Raw genomic sequence first — 18,501 nt, 5'->3', positions numbered from 1 at the left:
GGGCACCGGGCGCACGCGCGGGGCAGGCCTCGCAGCCCGGCGTTGGCGGCCGGGCCGGTGCCGCCCATGGCGAACCGGGCCCGCGGGGGCAGCGGCAGGAGCAGGGCCCGGCGGGGCCGCGGGGCAGCGCAGGCGCGGGCAGGCACGGACGCGGCGGTGGCGGCGGGGCCGCCCCGCAGCCCCCGGGAGTTCTCCTCCAACTGGAAGGCGCTGCAGGAGGTGAGGGGCCGGGGGGGGGGGAGGCCCCGGGGCCGCGCTGCCAGCGCCTGAGCGCGCTTCCGCCGCGTGCCTGGTGGGGGGGGCGGCGTGAGCGGGGGCCGGCGGAGCGGAGTGGCAGGAGCCGGTCGAGGTTGGACCGGGGGCCCTTGGGGCCCCTTCCCGCCCGGGAGCGATGGCGGGGGCGGAAGCAGCGGGGCCGGTACTTCTGTTTCGGGGTTATTTTGTTCTGTTCTGTCGTTGTAGCTACTGAGGCGAAAGGCAAAGAGCTCCGGGGCCCTCGCTGCGTGTCAGGCATACACCGAAAAGACACAGCCGCTCACAGCAGGAAACAGCCAAGAAGCCCCGGTTACCCATGGCAACGGGAATGCGGTAAAGGTCAGATCCTCAAGTAAAATGGACAGTGGTTCTGGTAAATACAGTTCTCCTTCGGCTAAGGCAAAACCCAAGGGGGTTGCAGTGGTTAAGAATATGAATGGAACCAGAAGCAATCGAAAAGACTGCAAAGATAAAACAAACAATGGTGATGTTTCAAAGGAGAAAGATGATATAAAACATAAGAGGAGGAAAGCTGAAGAACACGCGGAGCAGCAAGTCAGAGAGTGAGTACTTCAGGCATCGTACGTTTACGTGAACATTTATTTTGGGAGGTGTACGTAAGGAGCAGAGGAGTACACTCAAACCAGCTGCACACAAAGACCAAGCTTTGTGGCAGCATGCCTCTTATTTCTCCCTACCCTGCAAGTACAGCAAGGAACGTGCATAGGTGCCAGTACTTAACTAGTTGTCTCAGAGCCAATTTCTTGATTTTAAAATAAATGCTTTTTCTACACTATAAAGATGAAAGAGTGCTTTAAAACTGCCAAATGCAATTAAATCTGTACTTACCAGGGCTGAAATCTGGTTTGACGACGTCGATCCAAAGGATATCGAAGCAGCAATAGGATGTGAAGCAGCAAAAATTGCACGAAGAAATCTGGGGCTTGAAGCAGGTCAATGCAGTCAGTCTGTGAAGCAGGTGCTGGTTAAGGAAGATGCTTTTGAAGGGTGAGTGGCATTCCCCAGGAAGGATAGCAGCAGAGCCATTGGGAGCATCTTCTTGTAAGCGTGATTATCGGGTGCACAGCATAAGCTGACAAAATGCTGAGTTTCCTGCTCCTGTCCACACAGGAGCCTCACGAATGCTGCTCTGTGGGCCCTGTGACACAGGCATCACTGAGCTGCTGTTTATCTTTTAGGCTGACACGAGCTGTGGCCATGGACTGCGAGATGGTGGGAGCAGGACCCAAGGGAGAGGACAGTATCGTGGCTCGCGTGTCCATCGTCAACCAGTTTGGAAAGTGTGTTTATGACAAGTATGTCAAGCCTACGGAAGAGGTGACCGATTACAGAACTGCTGTCAGCGGCATCCGCCCACAGAATATAAATACAGGTAGAGTGTTATTTTCCCCAGAAAAGGTTTGTTAAGGAGGGAAAATTTAACAGGCTGTCACAGAAGCATTGGTGGCTGAGCCTGGAAAAGTTTTAGACTTATGTTGGGAAATGGAATACAAACTGCAGCCTGAATGCCAAGAAAAGATGTGGGAAGAAGTACTTTTTACAGAGTGGTCACTAATGCCCTGGCAGAAATGTACATGTGGGTAATGATATGGGAAAAATAGGAAGTTTATTTATGTCTAGTGCTATGCTCTTTATGGAATTCTCTGTGCTGTTCTAACAAGGAGAGGATTTAGTGTGCTGTGCCAATTTGTGTAACTACAGTCCCAAGGATACAATTGCTTTCACAGAAAAGAGACAGCTTTTTAGTTTTATAACTTACTCATCTGTCTCCTGCATCTAACAGAAAGTGTTTCCTTTTGTGGTATTTTTAGGTGAAGACTTTAAAACAGTTCAGAAGGAGGTCGCTGACATCTTGAACGGAAGGATTTTAGTTGGCCATGCTTTGCAGAATGATCTAAAGGTACACGGCTGCACATCTTGTATTTTTAGGAAAAGGCTGCAATAATTTTTAGATTAATTTTCTAGTACAACATTCTGGATCAGATGAACACACCTGAACTTCTAGAAACTACAGCTTTATTACTGCTATCTTGGTTTCTTGTCATTTCATACTGCAACAGTTACAGCCCTAGTCACTTGTCCATTAGGGTTCTTCAGCTTTCAAACTGCTTGATGGTGCTGCTAGCACTTCTCTGCCTACTAAAGAGGCAGAAAAGCAGCAGAATGATGAAAAATCTGCATGCTTTGCTTAGTACCCAAAACTTAGCAGTCTGGTTGGTGTCACCAGAGACAGGTACCTTACATCATGCTGTACCAGCACTGCTGAGGTAGTCTCTACAGGTGGTCCCTTCAGATTAATTTCTGTTTCTCATACTAAGTAGAACTGTGGTTCTTTGAATCCAGCCAGGGTCTGGATGATCTGGGTCTTGTCCATTCACGGTTTTGAACCCTCTCATATAATGGATGGAATGAAGCAGCAGGAAGCTGTACGTTCAGCTCTGTTAAAGTTTCATGCAGCAGCACACTGTAAATGTAATTTCTTCTAGGTCCTGTTTCTTGATCATCCTCAGAAGAAGATACGTGACACACAAAGATACAAACCTTTCAGACAAAGAGTCGGAATCAAGGTGAGAGACTGAAGGGGAGATGCCGCTCAACTCAGTTAACTGACTCACGAGCTGCCATCTTCCAGTGCTAGCTCACCCCTGCACTTGCCTCTGCCTGACGCCATTTCTTCTTTCCTACCTGAAACAGAGATGCCTGCTTTTTGTCAATTGAAATACTAATCTAGTTGTATCCTTTCTTAGTGTTTGCAATACATCAATAAGTAACTTTGGTTCAGTACAAACATTACGAGTAATACCTGTGCATAAAACTCAGTGACTTTCCCATTCTTTAGCACTTGCATGGTCTTCATAATGCTTTTCTGGATAGCAAAATAAAATGGTCGAGTTCTACTTACAGTAAGGCTTATGCCATCTTCTTAATGGTACCATTTCCATAAGGATATTAAAACCAAAAGGCTTCAAGTTGCTGTTTCAGCTGTAGGAGTAAAGTGTCAGGTTATGGGGAAATACTTCAATTTTCACAGCCACATACTCGGGTTTCCTTTTTCACAACAAAGCACCCCAAACATAGATCCAAGGGTTACAGCAATACACAACATCCTCTCAGTAGCATACACATAAATCTCAATTCATTATTTGTGACAGGTCACCAGTAGAAGCTGAGAGGTGCCATATTTTGAGGCTTATGCAAATGAGTATTTTTATATACATACACACACATCTCTATATGCATTTTAAGTAGTGCAGGACATGATTCTGTCTTTTCTGTCTCCAGAATGGGAGGCCATCACTGAAGCTGCTCTGTGAGAAACTGCTAAATGTTCAAGTGCAGACATCGGAGCACTGCTCGGTACGTAACTCCTCTTAACATACATTTTTGGGTAGATCAAGAAGGTACTACACATTAGCTCTAGGATCTGGGTTCAGTACAGAATACTGTGGGTTCATTCTAGCCTCTCGGTCAAAGTTAACAAGCTATGCTTAGACACCGGCATGCAGCAGAACTGTCATCTAGCTTGTTTAGCACTACAAGTCTCATGCCACTTGGATTATTATCTTCATAAACTGCCTTTGCACAAGTCAACCATATTTTGTGTAAATGTTATTAATTCTTGTTATTTTAAGATCCCCAGGGGAAAAAAGCAATTCCCAAGTATTGACTTGCTTCCCTTGAAAGCAGAATTCTGCACAGTTGTACTGCGGCAGGTTGGATAAAATAGCGAGAGCCTACTACTGAATCACAGCCATGACTTCCTTTCTTTCAGTGGGCAGGAAGGCATAAGAAAAGAATAGACTGAAACAGGAGTTTCATCATTAAAATGATGAGTTAGCTGCTTATTAATAATAATGTTCCTAACCCATATCAGCTATGTTTTATTAAGCCTCCTGTTTGTTCTGTTCCTTTTTAGGTTCAGGATGCACAAGCAGCAATGAGACTGTACACCTTAGAGAAAAAGAAATGGGAAGCTGCCATTAAGAACAAGTCTAACAACAAAAATTGTAAAACTTGAATGATTCTACCCCTGTGTTTTTATCTGCAGCTTTTGCTGGTTTCGTGTCACTTTCCACAGCAAATTTAGAAATAACTCGGAACTGACGGCAGCAACTTCAAAAACAAAAAAATCAAGAGACAGTACTTCCTAACCTGCTATGTTAATGCTGTCAGCCAAGACTACTGCTGGCACCCCCTTTCTGATGCCTACCGCTGTGTTTCAACAATAGCTGTAACCAGTACCTGCATTTGTGAAGTACTTCATGAGTGAAATCTCTGAATAAGTTGAAGTATTTTAAACTACAACAGATGAAACTGTCATTGCTTTGCTGAAATTCCCAAGACCAGAGTCTTTATTTAAAATACCTCACAGTCTACAAAGTAGCGTGAATTCTTAATTATTGCTGCTAGTCTCATAGCTGTGGTACTTAAATCAACAAGATCTGTAACTGTTTATGTATTATTAATAGCCTTATTTTAATCCTTCTGGTGAGAAAAATCTGTAAAGATCTCTGTGGAGCTTTTGTCTCTGCTGAAGAAGCACAAGTCTTGTTCTTATGCAAAAATTTCTTTCACTTCTGCAGTCTCGAAAGTGTTGCATCCACAAGGGTCATTATCTCCTGGAGAGGAATGAGAGTTGCCTAGGATTACCTTGTTGCTTCACTTATTTTTATACTCATTAATAAAAAGTGTTAACATAGGTCTTTAAAGTGGCTGCTGTTTTAAACATGTGGGGTCCAACTCTACAAAATCCAAAGCAACTGTAATTACCAGAGTGAAGACTAATGCTATGATTTAAATTATCTAAATGGATACTGGAAGGTAACAAGGAATGGGCTTCAGAGATTTAGCAGTTGCATCTCACACACTGTACTGCCAGAACAAGAGTGTTGTGGCCTTGTCTGTCTTTGCTGTCACCAGAGGACGTGGGGAGCAACAAGTGAGGTTTACAGCAGAGGAGGGAACCTGCTTGCTTCCGTGATTTTTCCCCCCCTACACTAACAGCTGCAGTGTTCATTAAAGTGGTGCAGACAATGCCTGCAGGAGACAGCAGAGAACCAGTTTGTGTGTAACTGGCTAATTATGAAGCAGGCTAAATGCATAACCAAAAAGTGCAAAGTTATAAGACTAGCCAGTTTCACTGGCTCGATGAACAAACATCCAGTTTCTGCTTTCCTGACAGCAAGCCATAGCAAGGGAAGTGTTAGTGTAACATTAAATAGCTTGAATAACTTTGCTGTTTCTGGTGTGTTCCACTTTCAGCCGAGATAATGTTCTTCCTAGTATCTGGTGCAGTGCTGTGCTAGACTGAGAATGATGCTGATAACACACCAATGGTTCAGTTCTTGCTCAGTAGCACTTACCCTGATCAGGGACTTTTCAGTCTCATGCTCTGCCAGTGAGGAGGGGCACAAGAAGCCGGGAGGGAGCAGAGACAGGACACCCGACCTGAACTAGCCAAAGGGGTATTCCATACCCCAGCATCTCCCATCCCATCCAGGGGGCAGCAGCTGTGTGGTACTTAGTTACAGGCTGTGGTTAAACCACAGCATGCAATTTCAACAGTTACACGAAATTTCAAATAGTCATACTGAAAAAAGCAAGTTAAATCTTCAGGCAAACAGTCAGAAGGTATTTTGGGGTTGGTTTGTTTTTAAGGATGCTACTTGCAAAACAAAAGCAATTGGCTGTAATATACTTACGCTTTATTCCTGTAAGCTTTCCTGATTTAGTATGAAGAATGTAGTAAAGCAATGCAGTATAGCATAAAGAAAACCTCCAACTACTTGTTTTCAGTAGTTAGATATATTCATACAAATGTACCCTTCACCCCATTACACCTATCTCTAAAATTCTGCACTATGGAATTCCAGCTACTTGAAAATTACAAAATCCATAACCAGAAATAATATACTAAGCATCCACTCTATCTCCATGACTTCTACATACCATGCTAGATGGAAACTGGCATTTTATTTCGAACAGTAGTTCTTCCATTTTCTGGGACAGCATATCCAGCACAATATCCTCTGTAATGTAGATGAACAGGGTCATTTATGGCTGCTAGCACAACTGCCAATAGTTTCAGTAGGAACTAAAGAACAGCAGAGAGAGGACAGATCTACACAGAGAAGGCGACAGAAGTTGCAACATTACAGCAGAGTGGCATTTATTATTCAAGAGCAAGGGGGATGAACTTCCAGTTGGAATTCATCCTCTCTCTTAGATACAGAGCAAGTCTTTCCTGTGAGCAACAAAGATGTCCCTCAGCAGCTGCTGCTCCGGGCTTTTTTACTGCCTTTTGGGGGGTAGGGAACAGGAAGAGACATGACAAACACCACCCCATCTCACCATACTGAATCATCTCATTAATCAGTATACAGATATTTTCGACTGCTTCCGGATCATTGAAGTGAAGGCAGTAGGCATCTTTGATCAGGTTTATTCCACTGCCTTTTGAATCCATTATAAGTCTCAAAGCTGCTGTTTCTGAAAGGGAGACAAACACTGCTGGCCTACTCGGTAGCAGCAGGCTGCATCGCCTGCTTTCCAGTCCCCCTGTTCCAGCTAGCACATGTGTGATATTTTTCCAGAAAGTCATGCCCTTTATTTTCAGTCTTCCTAAAAGCTATTCTGAAGCATATTTGGGAACAAGTAGCAGACCACATAGGCAGCTGACACCATCATGCAATGGCAAAGTGGTATTTTAGCATTTACTGTTTTCATATTCATTCAGTTCTACCATTTTATACAGTTGAAGCAATTTCATCTTAAGTAAAAAAACACTCAAGTTACTAATAGACCAGCTTGTGCTGATCCTATACTCATACGTGCATGCTGGGTCCATGGGAAGAAAAAAAATCCCCCCCCCCCCCGTTTCACTATTTCCTCTTCTAGCCCTGCAAGAAAAGGTTAACTCAGGACAGCAGCTGTCAGTCCCAATCCCACCATGAACTCTTGATCTGTATGAAACATCCACTTTGAGCTAATGTGCCATTAGTAAAAGAATTGCTGAACACTACCAGATAGCCTTAGAAGGCTTGCTAGTGCCAGGCAGGCATTCTTCACCAGCACTGGTCTTCCTGGGTTCATCCTGAGCGCATCCAGCAGAAGTGCTGTTGTGGGCTCATACTCGTTTTCAGTTAAGCAACCTGAGGAACAAAGACAAACACACAAACCCCCAAAACTTCAACAGGCCAAAAGCCTTTACACTGATCAGCATTTCAGCTTCTGCCTCCTTTTTCTGAAGTGATTTTTTTAATACGCAATAAAAGTTACAAAGAAAGCATGTGAAAGCCTGTACTGCAGTAAAAAAAAAGGTCTTTCCATGAGTTCATCCAGAGGTGTAGGAGAAACTTCTGATACATCGTCTATATCAAGATTCCCTTTCATTATCCAAGCCAAAAGGAGTAAGGAGAGTCCTGAACAGTCAGCCTGTTCTGCTGGTGAGTACCAGAAACAAGATCGCTTAGGGTGTTTTACTTGGCTCTTCCTCGTGGAAAAATGGCATAAGCACAGGGCAGTATATCCTGCATGAGGAAGAAATAAGACAGTAGTGCTGAAGGATGCATTCCTTAGTGCACATGATCATGAAGGATGCATTTTATTGGTTTTTTTACCTGAAACATTATTCCAAATTTACAAAGCAAATGGCATAAAAAGAAGTCTCCCAGCCCATGCTGCACAACATTAACGCTGTCAAAGGCGTAACACAAATGGGATCCTTGGTCTTAAGAGACAGGCCAGAGACCGCTCTGTACAACATGGGTTGTGGTAGCTGCCCATCACTACAGTAACCACTAGCAGCATCAGTTACACGATTGCTACAGCTCATCAAAAATAACTTCATCAGGGAGCGTCAGAGAGCGAGCTCAGGGAAGACTGGTTAGGAGAGGATGCAAGTTCCTAACTCTGCTGCCACCTGCAGAGCCTGCTGGGGTCAAGCAGCCTGTATGTCAAAGATCACCGCTGACAAACAGGCAAGTTTGGCACACCAGCCTTTTCTAGGAACGAGGAGACTGAGAAAACACACCTTGGAGTGACAATGCCCATAGAGCTGAGCAAGCAGACTCTGCAATGGCTCCATTCTGGATGTGCTCTTGAAGGACCTCAAAGACAACAGGGACAGCACTTGCCAGCAATGCTCGGTCTATGTTAGCCTCTGAATTACCAGAACAAAAAGGAAAAGCACATGTCAAATTATATCAGTAAAATCTTAATGCATGATGGTATTGGAGTAATGAGACATTATCTTAGGATGGACAACAGCAGAGGTAAGGCATATAAAGATGTATAAAAACCAAATCAAATTTTAGAGGACTAATAAACAGTAATGTTGATTGCAGAAAGCTGAACTTCTCCAGCAACTAGTTTTCTTTGCCATTGAAATTCTACATGGGGATCACAGCAAGAAATCGCCAAAAATAGCCATCTTTCTGACAGAATATGGTCTGCAGGATGGATATTTGGCTAGTCACATGAATCAAATGGGTGGTTTGCTGCACTGAGGGAATCCTGTGCTTTCAGCCTTCCTGAATGAGTAGAACCCCACACACCCATAAAAACGCATGTCACAGGAACAAATCCCCTAAAATACTCCCAGTGTGCTCTCATAAGAAGGGGTCAGTTCAAGCAATGACTTGTGGCTCTTCAGCTCTGTGGGGTGATGCTGGTTTAGTTCTGAGGCAATGGGAAGAGTACACTTGCCACCTTGCTAAGCACATTTCTTTTGGAAAAGCAAGTCTCTAGGAGATGTTCAACTCAACATTTAGCCCAGTGCTGCCAAGATAAGCGTGACGCAAAGCAATAAGATGTTATTAATTCCGAATGCTAGTCACAAGATAGCTAATCTGATATGCTGTTTGCACTGCACAGAGCAAAACTGTGTGTACCTTGCCATTTCTGATAGCCTGTTCATAAGCTGTATCTTGGCCCAAACAGTAAAAATTTGACTTTGACACCTTATCACAAAAAAACTTGCTAAAAAGTCTGAATTAGTATTTCATTTTCTCTCATTTAACTCTGGATCACCTGAAGTTATTCTAGTAGTGCTGAGGAGACATCTCTCTAGAATGGGAGAAAGGAATAAAATCCAGTCCCAGCAACAGTAATGTCTGAATTCAGGTACAATACCTGCTGCCTATCGTCAGCCTAGGCACAACACTTGCTGTGTTCTACTCACCACTCACAGCCAAGCTCCAGAGAACCCCACAGCAAGGGAGGCAGATGTTTTCATTATGAATAAAATTTCTTAAAATTGACAGAAGGTCTGGAATTACTCCAAGTTCCCACAGATTCCCTGCAATTACTTCTGGGGAAAAAAAAGGAAAAAAAAAAAACAACAGGAAAATAAATTCTATAGAATCTGGTTATTTTTGTCCCACTCACTGTCCTCACAACAGAGAGCACTCACTGTATTTAAACAGTGATAACAAACCAGCAACATGATACCATCGACCAGACAAAAAGCAAGAGAACAGACCAAAGGTCTTTAACAAGATGCACTTAAGCACAGTGCTCAGCACAAGTGACCCTTTCAAATGGATGTTTGGCCATTTTTTTCCTTGTAGATCTCAAATTTACAGAGCAGAAAAGGACTCCGAGGGTATAAACTGCTATTTTTCAAGTGTTTGCAATTTAGCAATTCAAGTTGCCTCAGCTTTAGAATTCAGGAACACTCTAGAAGCAGTTGAGTCTTAGGTAAGTTTACTTGTACATGACACTTTTTATGTTTTGTTTTGTGGTTTTTTTTTTAAATAAGATTAACCTCTTGCTGCTAAATTCTTCTGTAAGCATTTAGAAAAGCAGTCTCTGATGACTGTTGAACTGACACTCAAGACAGGTAAAACATACTGTAAGTATTTAACAGCTAAAATCTCAGGAGAAAAACAAGGAACAATTAGGCAGAAGGGTTTCAATTCACCATGGCACAGTCAAAAATAGAATCCAGGTTCTATGACCCCATTCTCCCAAGCACTACTATATGCACAGTCTGTCCTGGTTTCCAAAACAAGATGAAACACAGAACTGCATGTATTAGAGTGTTCCTGTAAGTACCTGAAGCCTCAGCAGTGTATTTTGTACTTTCTAGAGTGTTATCTTACCAATATTACCACTATCAAACCAATACCTACAGACATCCACATCTCTCAGTGATTTCACAAGTTCTGTATTATATCTTAGATTACAAAAGCAGAAACACAAGAATATTCCCCAAAAATGAACCAGGTCACCCACCGTTGGCTGAAAGCATCATCAATAACGTGTAGACCAATGAAAGTAACTCTTCACTTTCAGAGTGTTTTCTCACTGTGTCTAACAGAGAGCTGATCGAATTCTCATCCAGGACCATCATCACATCCAGTTCTAGAGCTGTCAGAAGTAAACATTTGAAGAGAACAAAGCCTGAGCCCCCTGCTGTCAGTGCAAGTAAAACATTCAGTTAACAGCGTTTCTTAACATAACATATCCCAAAGTTAATTTCTATTTTTCTTTTTCTGAAACACAAGTCTTACTATTTTCAAGCTTGTATCATTATCAGGTGTTATTCAGGTAAATTGCCCAGAAAGTGACAGCAGGGACTACACAAGAGACCAAACCACAGTTTTATGGCATGAAATTCAAACACCAGGACACTGAGAGTCTCTTATTTACACACTCTAGTAACACTCCACATAACATGAAAAGAAACTTGGTAGCCTAAGATCAGTAACCTGCATTTAAAATTAACATTAACATAGAAATCATGTATGCCAGTCCTGAATCAAGTCCATGAGAATCCACAATCTTACAGCTAATTTCTCTGTTACTTTTCATTTATCACCTAAATTCATTACTGAACCCATTTAAAACCTTATATGCTACATCTAACTTACAAGATACAGGCTGTATTACTCAGCATAAGTTGGAAGTCTTATAACTGTACCTGGATTAAGAATTTCAAGCAATAAACTGCAACCGTCTACTTGTAACTTGAGAGAATCTACATGAGTCTTCATGGCAAAAGTGATCAATTCTGTGACCATTAGCAGATAGGGAAAAGCTGTGGGGAAGAGTTGAGACAACATTCAGTTTCAGAGCTTCAAACACTAAGTGGATATCTATACTCCCAAACACAACAGTTCCAGTTTCAAGTAAATTTAAGTCCCTTTTTTTACATGAAGGCACTGTAATACCGCAGAAGAACAAAATCCGAGAGAACAAAATGCTAGTACAGGTGGAACAGCACAGAGCGAATTTTGTAATCTCCATGGGAAATGTCTCTTTAACAGAGGCAGCTCCAAGGCTATGTAAACTAAATGCAGCCAGCATGTTGTTGGTAAGTCACACTGGCCTGGTTCACTGCTCATGTAGTGAGCTGTGGGGTAGAATACTGTGCATGAGCCCAAGCCCATGCTTTCCAGAATCTGTGGCTAAAAGTATTTCACTAGGTCTCCTAGTTCTAGGAAGACACCGAACTTTTGGAACAGCTAATACAACTATTCACTGTATCCACAAATACATGATAAAGTGTTGAATTAAAAGTGGACTACATTTTGAGCACCTTCAAAGATGTGAGCAGTCATGGTAAGTCACAGAGCAGAAGTGACAAACAAGCCAATCAGGTGTGTGCACAGCCTTGTATTTGCTGTCAACAGGATTGAATGAGAATCACAAAGATCCGTTTGTTTGGTTATTTATAACCAAACCCTGCTGTACTACTGAGTAAAGATTTCTTCAGTAACAGAATTGAAGACATGGGTAACTCAAAAAAAGTAAATCACTTTTTCCCTATCGATTAGATACGAACTCCTCTGTGTTTAAACCTGATAAGCTAATGCTAGCATTGAAATGCTATCAAATGACAGCACATTAAATAACTGAGGTAACATGGTGCTTTGAAAATACTAACCTTGATCTGAAAGAGTAATCTGAAAAATGTACAGATGCCAGAAGAAAGTATAGTCTTCACTCACACTGCTTTGTTAAACACACAGGAATTGGACACGTGTAGCTTTCTTTTGCTCTATCACTCTTTTAGCCCTAGGCATTACCCTCAAGTTGCCCAACACTGATATGAATTCTCTTCCTTAAATGTCTGTTTGCCAATTCAATGAGTTGCCAATTAAAATATCACTAAGGTTTTTTTCAGTGCCTATTTTTCTCACAAGGTGAAGAACTTCTCCTGTGCAACAAAAGCAGTTACAAAACAAGTTCATTAATAAAATAGTGACTTACCACTTTTATCTCTTATGAAGCTGGCGAGGTGCTGAATGGCTTTCACCTGTACTAATTCTATATGCCAGAAAGCCTGCATGATTTCTACATAAACCAAGAGAATTCCTTTAACCATTAGATACAAACACTTAGAGAAAGCACCCAAATTTTCTTTATTTTGTGCAAGATGTGAATTCATATAAATGAAAAAAAAACGTAATTTGTTATTGTTGAAGAAAAGAAAAGCTTTTCCCCTAATTCAAACACTTAAATACTGCAAAATGTTACGATCCACCTGCATAATCTGTGAATTTGGCATTATACACTTTGGGGACCTGTTAGAATATTAAATCAGAGCAGGAATGGGGGGTCTAAATGCATTATTCCAATAGCCTCTTCAGATTAAGAAAATAACTTCCTTATTTAGAAGGAATGGAGCAGATTCTTTGTTGGCACAATTTGGCAAACATTGTTAGAATGCAGACAAAGTAAGTGGGCCTCACCGGTTTTCTGAGGAATGATCTGACTCCATTTACTGGTGCAGTAGGTATGGCTGGTAATCTCACAAGGTTATAGAAAGCTTGTGTAAAATCCTTCCTCCAAATAGCATCCCACTTTTTTTCAAGTAAAATTAATGTCCAACAATTAATTTTCAGATAAAACACATGCTGACTGGAAAACACACAGGTTTAATTCCTATGAAAATCACTATCAGTTTCATTTTCCTTATTACCTAGGACATTTTCAATTCCTCCCTCAAGGAGCACATCTACAATTTTGGGAGGCAAAGATGTTTTCAGTTTTACCGAAGGTGCACCAGCAACAATCAGGTAGTCCCTAATAAACGGAACATCAGTGAGATCTCTAGATTTACAAGAGACAAAAGCAGAACCAGTAAGTTAGAAATGGTAAGTTACAAAGAAAATCTGTAGGCTTTGTTTCATTTTGATATAAAAACTTAGTATTTCTCTCAAGACTAGATTATTTTTGACAGAACTTAACCAATTTACTACAAAACAGCTAAAGAAAGCATTTACACTAAGCAAGCCATGCTTAGGCTTCAAGTTAATGGCTTGTAAAACTGTGTACAACATGATTTTATGAAATAACTCTATCAGAATGCCCACTTCTGAACAATCACCAAGCCACTGACTTTTCTGATAACTCAGTTTGTCATGGCAGTATGATCAGCACCCTTGACTCGAGTTCTTTCAAACAGCAGCTAACATTCTCATCTTTGTGAAGGCAGGTGAGGCTTAGGACCAAAAAAACCCAACAAACTCCCACCCAAATGAAAGGCAAGAATCCAGAACTCACTCTGCTGTGGGTCTCATGCTGGGCTGAATCTGTAGCATCATAAATAAAACCGGAAATAAAGTCAAAGAGCTGTTATCTCCATTCTGCATTATTGTCTGAACTCCCTCAAGACGGCTTGTATCCTGTCTAATACCCTGCAGTAACGAAGTTATCTCTTCTGCCTGTGAAGAGTGTGGTATCAGAAGAGCTTTCACACACTTGCTTACAGATATCCTAGTAGGCTCATGTTTTAATCTACAATGAAGCATTATTACATACATTCAGAATAAAGCAGGTCATCATGTCAAGTAGAATACAACCTAGAGACCAGATGTCAGATTTCTCAGTAAAAATAAAATCAAATGTCTCTGGAGCCATCCAAGACTTGCTATCTGTTGAAACACAAGTTACGCAGTAATGTTGCTAACATTGTACTATATACAGTTTCTGTTTGCACATGCATGAACTGCAGACAATTGTTTCATGTAAAAAAATAATTCAGGTATATTCTGCAGAGATTAGACACTTTTTACTGGTGATACATCACAAGAGACTAAAACACTGTAACTACTAAGCAATTTTCTAAGATGTTACTGCATATGTGCCAAGCTAAAAAGGATTCAAACCATGTTTTGCAAAGGTCTGAGACTCAGACATACCAATAACTTTCAGTTGTGAACAGGCAACTGCAGGCAACTGCTGTGAGTATCCTATTCACACTTTAGAAGACAAATAGTGTAATGGAGAAAAGGAGGAGGGAAGATTAGTTCTTCTTTGGCCAATTTTTCTCAGGGCTAAAGAATATCCACCCTAACCAAATCTTTTAAAGTAAAAAAAAAGAGTAAAACAAATAACTACTTTCTTCCACTCTTATTTTCCATTTCATCTCATCTGTCATAAGTGTTTCTGTACTGAAGTCGCTAAGCATGAAGGATGCTTCACCAGTCACAAGTATGTTTGACGGCTTGAGATTTCTGCAACACAAAGATTTTCTGTCAGCGTGTAAAACTGGAGTCTAATGATACACAACTACATGTTCCCTGTATCTTTACACATCTGGATATGAAGACCAGAATTTCTAGCTCCTACTCCCCCTTTTGGAATAGTAAAAGTCACTGCCTCTGAGCAGCTGTGCTGAACCAACAGTCATCACAAAGAGCAGTGACCTATCAGACACAGAGAACAAGATTTCTACTCACCTGTGGAAAATATTTTGTTTGTGTATATAAAACAACGCATCCACCATCTGTCCCAGGAACTTCAGAATCACCTATTGAGGGGAATATGCATGAAAGCATAAAAAATAGGATAACTTACAGATACCTTTTGGTAGACAGCTTCTAAAGCAGCCTTCAGCATAAAACACTGTGCTTTGAAGGTTTTAGGGAGGACTTTGAGAAAGAGGGAATAGAAAGGGAGAAATATAAAAGCAATGAAACTCTTGTCAGTTCAACCAGATGCTTTTTCTGTGCTTTTTACCATGTCTGTTATTTTTTCCAACTTCTGCCTTTTTTCCTTGATGACAGATGAAAGATCTCCTTGGCCCGAGTGCTGCATTACCAGATAAAGGAACAGACATGACATCTGTAAAAAACATCACACCAATTTTGTCCAATTGTTTGCATGGAATCCCATATACAGTAAGAAAGATAAAACCAAGCACTTGGCCAGACTGGTGAGTGTGCTGCTCACCAATACCAAGGGGTGTTCCGAGATGAGTAATCTCTCGCAGAGAAGACAATATTTACTCTTTTATTAAAAATATACCATGTGTGTTGTTTTGGGGGATTTTGGGGGGTGTTTTGTTTTTTGTTTATTAGCTTTTTAATGCAAAAAAAAAAAAAAAAAAAAAGAAAATCATCAAGCATCTTATCCGAAGCCATGTGGGACAATTCAAGCCAAATACACATCCATAAAATCTATACAAAGTTTGCCTGAGCACTCAATAAATTCTGCAAGTAAATGAGTCAGGGCTTTCAGCTTCCCATAGTCTCCTATAAAAGGGTCTTCATGCAGGCATGAAAATCAGTAAGGCACACTGGCTCGTATCAGAAACTGAGGCAGCGTGCAGTACTGCATGTGAGCGACTCCAATCTGTGTATCTGCACAGCTTTTCAGCATGTCTACTCAGGAGTTAAAGCAGGCTCATTTCAGATCAAATAACCTCTTATTTATTCTTTTTTTATAGCATCTCACACCAACAACCCTAGATTTAAACCTGCAAAAATGCAGACATGCTTACAATGTTAATCCTGTGTTCCAGTGTAACCAATCCTTCATTCTCACCTTATTATCCCAAGTCACAAACGATTCCTTGTAAGTACAGATGTTTGAGTGATGAAGTTTTAGCAAATTCATTGCCTGCACAGAATAAAAAAAAAATAAAAATTACAGAGAGAGCTTTCTATAGCTACACAGTCCTTCCCATTAACAGGACCTTAAACAATATCCTAAGCCAGTTCCTGACTTGTTTGCGTCGCATGCCTACTTAAATTCTTTCAGTGTGCAAGCTCTGTTATCTATTTGCATCTGCCAGTGCCAAGTTAAGGAAAATATTTCATTAAGATTCTACTCAATATAATGCTGCAACAGCCTTGTGTGATTCAAGGATATAAACTGATCCTTAGGGAGATGATATGTGAACCACCCTCCCTTCTTCAGTTCCTAAACCTGAAAACACATATTAGAATATGAAAGCCAAGATTCTTTTTCTAGCACAGCCTTTATTTCCAGTAACCCCTATGCAAGATTGACACTGGTGAGATGCTTATCTACCTCCTTGAAGCTGTTTTCACTGTAAGGATTCTAACAATTACCAATTACTTCAGCAAGTTTGCTGATGATGTGAAAGGTAAGAATTCACCTTACTCTCCTATAGTTGTGTTTGTGGCTGTGCAGACACAACAGAAGAACTCTAAAAGCCATGCTCCCAGCTGGCATAACTGTATTTATTTCAATAGACACATACACCAACAGAAAAAATTGGACCAAAATATCAGTAATGCCTTTGTACATAAAGAGATCACCTCTTGAGCAAGATGAAGCATCTGTACAGATGTGTATTCTCACTCATTTATAACCGCAGATGTCATGCATGCTGGACATTGTGAGACTAATCCATCATCTGCTACTGCACATGTTTTAAAATACCAAAATCTGTTTCAATAATAATATTTCTAGTGTTGCTTCTTACTCAAGGCATTGAAACAAGTTTAAAAAAAAAATATAACAAAAGAAGAAAACCAGTTAAATCATTCACATCAAAAAATGTCCAGCTCTCAGAAAAGAACACATCATGAAGCATATTAACTAGAAATTGAGTTATTAGTAAAACCATAAACAGACCAAGATTATCCTTAAACTTAAAGGCCAAATCAATGAGCTTTGCTCTTTGTCTTCAGCACAAAACAAATACAAACTTTGAAAAAGGACTATCCTCTTAGAACAGCTGTCCATTTGAATCTACATATTCAAACAGAAGAGAATTAATACAAAATACTGACCTAAGCCCAAGCAGAGAGCAGGGAGAACACCCCTCAGGTAGTCCTACCTGATTTACATCTTGACTATTTACTTAGTTAACCCTTACAGATAAAAGACTTTGGTCTGTTAAAGTCTTTGGTCTTTCCAATAAAGTACTAAAGAAAAATTGCACTGCTACCTCCTTCAAGGCCTCATTTGCTTGCTTTTCTTTAATGCACTGCACCTGCAACAAACAAAAGACAAGGATGAGATTATAACATAGAGACAGGCACACTTTAAGCCTGAGCAATCTTGTCAAGAGTACTAGAACTGCAAGTTTTGCATGAATTGGCATAAATTTTCAGTGAGAGCTCCAGTCTCTAATGTTTAGGGCAGTCTCCTTGGGAGATGGCCAGAAACAGTTTCAAATGAGTCCAGAACAGTTTTACCCAGTCCTTTCTTGTACTGCCAAAGTAGCAGCAAGCTAACGTGAAAACACACCAGGTGGACGCAAACAGGCTGCTCCCCTTTCCCACTTCTAACCTCAATGTTCTAGTAAACTGATCTGAACCAGTCAATTTCCAAAACAGCAGCACAGTAAGATGTAAGCCTACTCTTACCCAGGGGTCCAGCAACCTGCGTGTCTGTTACTATCAGAGGGGCCACAGAGATTAGCAAATGTGCCAACGGACTCCCGTTTTCCTAGCGACCACCTTCTCACCTGCTTTATTATGTATTTCTTCTCCACACCCTTTTCCATTTTCAATTCAGCTACCAGCATCGTGCCCAGTGCCCCAGGCTGGAGCCGCTCCAGCACCTGCGGGGCACAGGAAACACTCGTGCACTTGGTCAGTTACAAGCCGTGAAACAACCAAAGCAAAAAGTCCCTTCACGACGCTTTCCCAGCAGGCACCCTTCGTGCACCACCCTGGCAGGGTGACAGGCTCCCGCATCCGCATCCCATCCTCGGGCGGCACACAGGCTTCCCCTTCCCTCTGCAAGGCAAAGCAGACAAGCGTACCCACACCTCTGCCCCTAGGCCACAGGCCGCTCTCCAGGGCCACCTCCTCCCCCAGGGCCCCCCACCGCCCCCTTCTTGACGGACGAGGCCTGGCCCCGCAGGCAGCACCTCGTACTTCTCCATGGCGGGACCGGGGCATGCGGGGCAGGCTGCTGCTGGGGGAGGCCCCCCGCGACACAACCGCCCGGCCGACAAAGCACCCCCAACGGCGCTGCCCTCCGCGCGGGGCTGCCCCTTTAAGGCGTGGCGCG

General features: G+C 41.8%; 2 protein-coding genes across 9 annotated transcripts; one reads left to right on the top strand and one right to left on the bottom strand.

The window, feature by feature from the left end:
* The first annotated feature begins 22 nt into the window (after positions 1-22).
* On the top strand, positions 23-4,985 carry REXO4 (REX4 homolog, 3'-5' exonuclease). 2 transcript variants are annotated; one of them, XM_065696144.1, is made up of 8 exons: positions 23-219; positions 463-818; positions 1,108-1,263; positions 1,455-1,648; positions 2,088-2,176; positions 2,763-2,843; positions 3,559-3,633; positions 4,193-4,985. In XM_065696144.1, the coding sequence occupies exons 1-8, from the start codon at positions 67-69 to the stop codon at positions 4,292-4,294; spliced, it is 1,206 nt and encodes a 401-aa protein (XP_065552216.1). In that variant the 5' UTR covers positions 23-66; the 3' UTR covers positions 4,295-4,985. The 2 variants fall into 2 exon arrangements, with proteins under 2 accessions (XP_065552216.1, XP_065552217.1); XM_065696145.1 differs by lacking the exon at positions 23-219 and adding an exon at positions 275-349.
* Positions 4,601-18,495, bottom strand: STKLD1 (serine/threonine kinase like domain containing 1). Of its 7 annotated transcripts, none has more exons than XM_065696134.1 (19): positions 18,366-18,495; positions 17,951-18,046; positions 17,426-17,473; positions 16,054-16,128; positions 15,247-15,351; positions 14,967-15,037; positions 14,626-14,741; positions 14,047-14,159; positions 13,789-13,949; positions 13,205-13,335; positions 12,493-12,576; positions 11,201-11,317; positions 10,513-10,647; positions 9,458-9,586; positions 8,309-8,437; positions 7,299-7,427; positions 6,628-6,765; positions 6,226-6,305; positions 4,601-4,895 (listed from the first exon to the last, which is right to left on the bottom strand). In XM_065696134.1, the coding sequence occupies exons 1-19, from the start codon at positions 18,387-18,389 to the stop codon at positions 4,848-4,850; spliced, it is 1,929 nt and encodes a 642-aa protein (XP_065552206.1). In that variant the 5' UTR covers positions 18,390-18,495; the 3' UTR covers positions 4,601-4,847. The 7 variants fall into 7 exon arrangements, with proteins under 7 accessions (XP_065552206.1, XP_065552208.1, XP_065552212.1 ...); XM_065696136.1 differs by having other exon boundaries at positions 9,458-9,583; XM_065696140.1 differs by having other exon boundaries at positions 13,205-13,308.
* Positions 18,496-18,501: the final 6 nt, after the last annotated feature.

Source organism: Lathamus discolor, chromosome 15, assembly GCF_037157495.1.
Source record: "Lathamus discolor isolate bLatDis1 chromosome 15, bLatDis1.hap1, whole genome shotgun sequence".
NCBI lineage: Eukaryota > Metazoa > Chordata > Aves > Psittaciformes > Psittacidae > Lathamus > Lathamus discolor.
The sequence above is the reverse complement of the archived record's forward strand: the minus strand, read 5'-3'. Positions and strand labels throughout refer to the sequence as shown.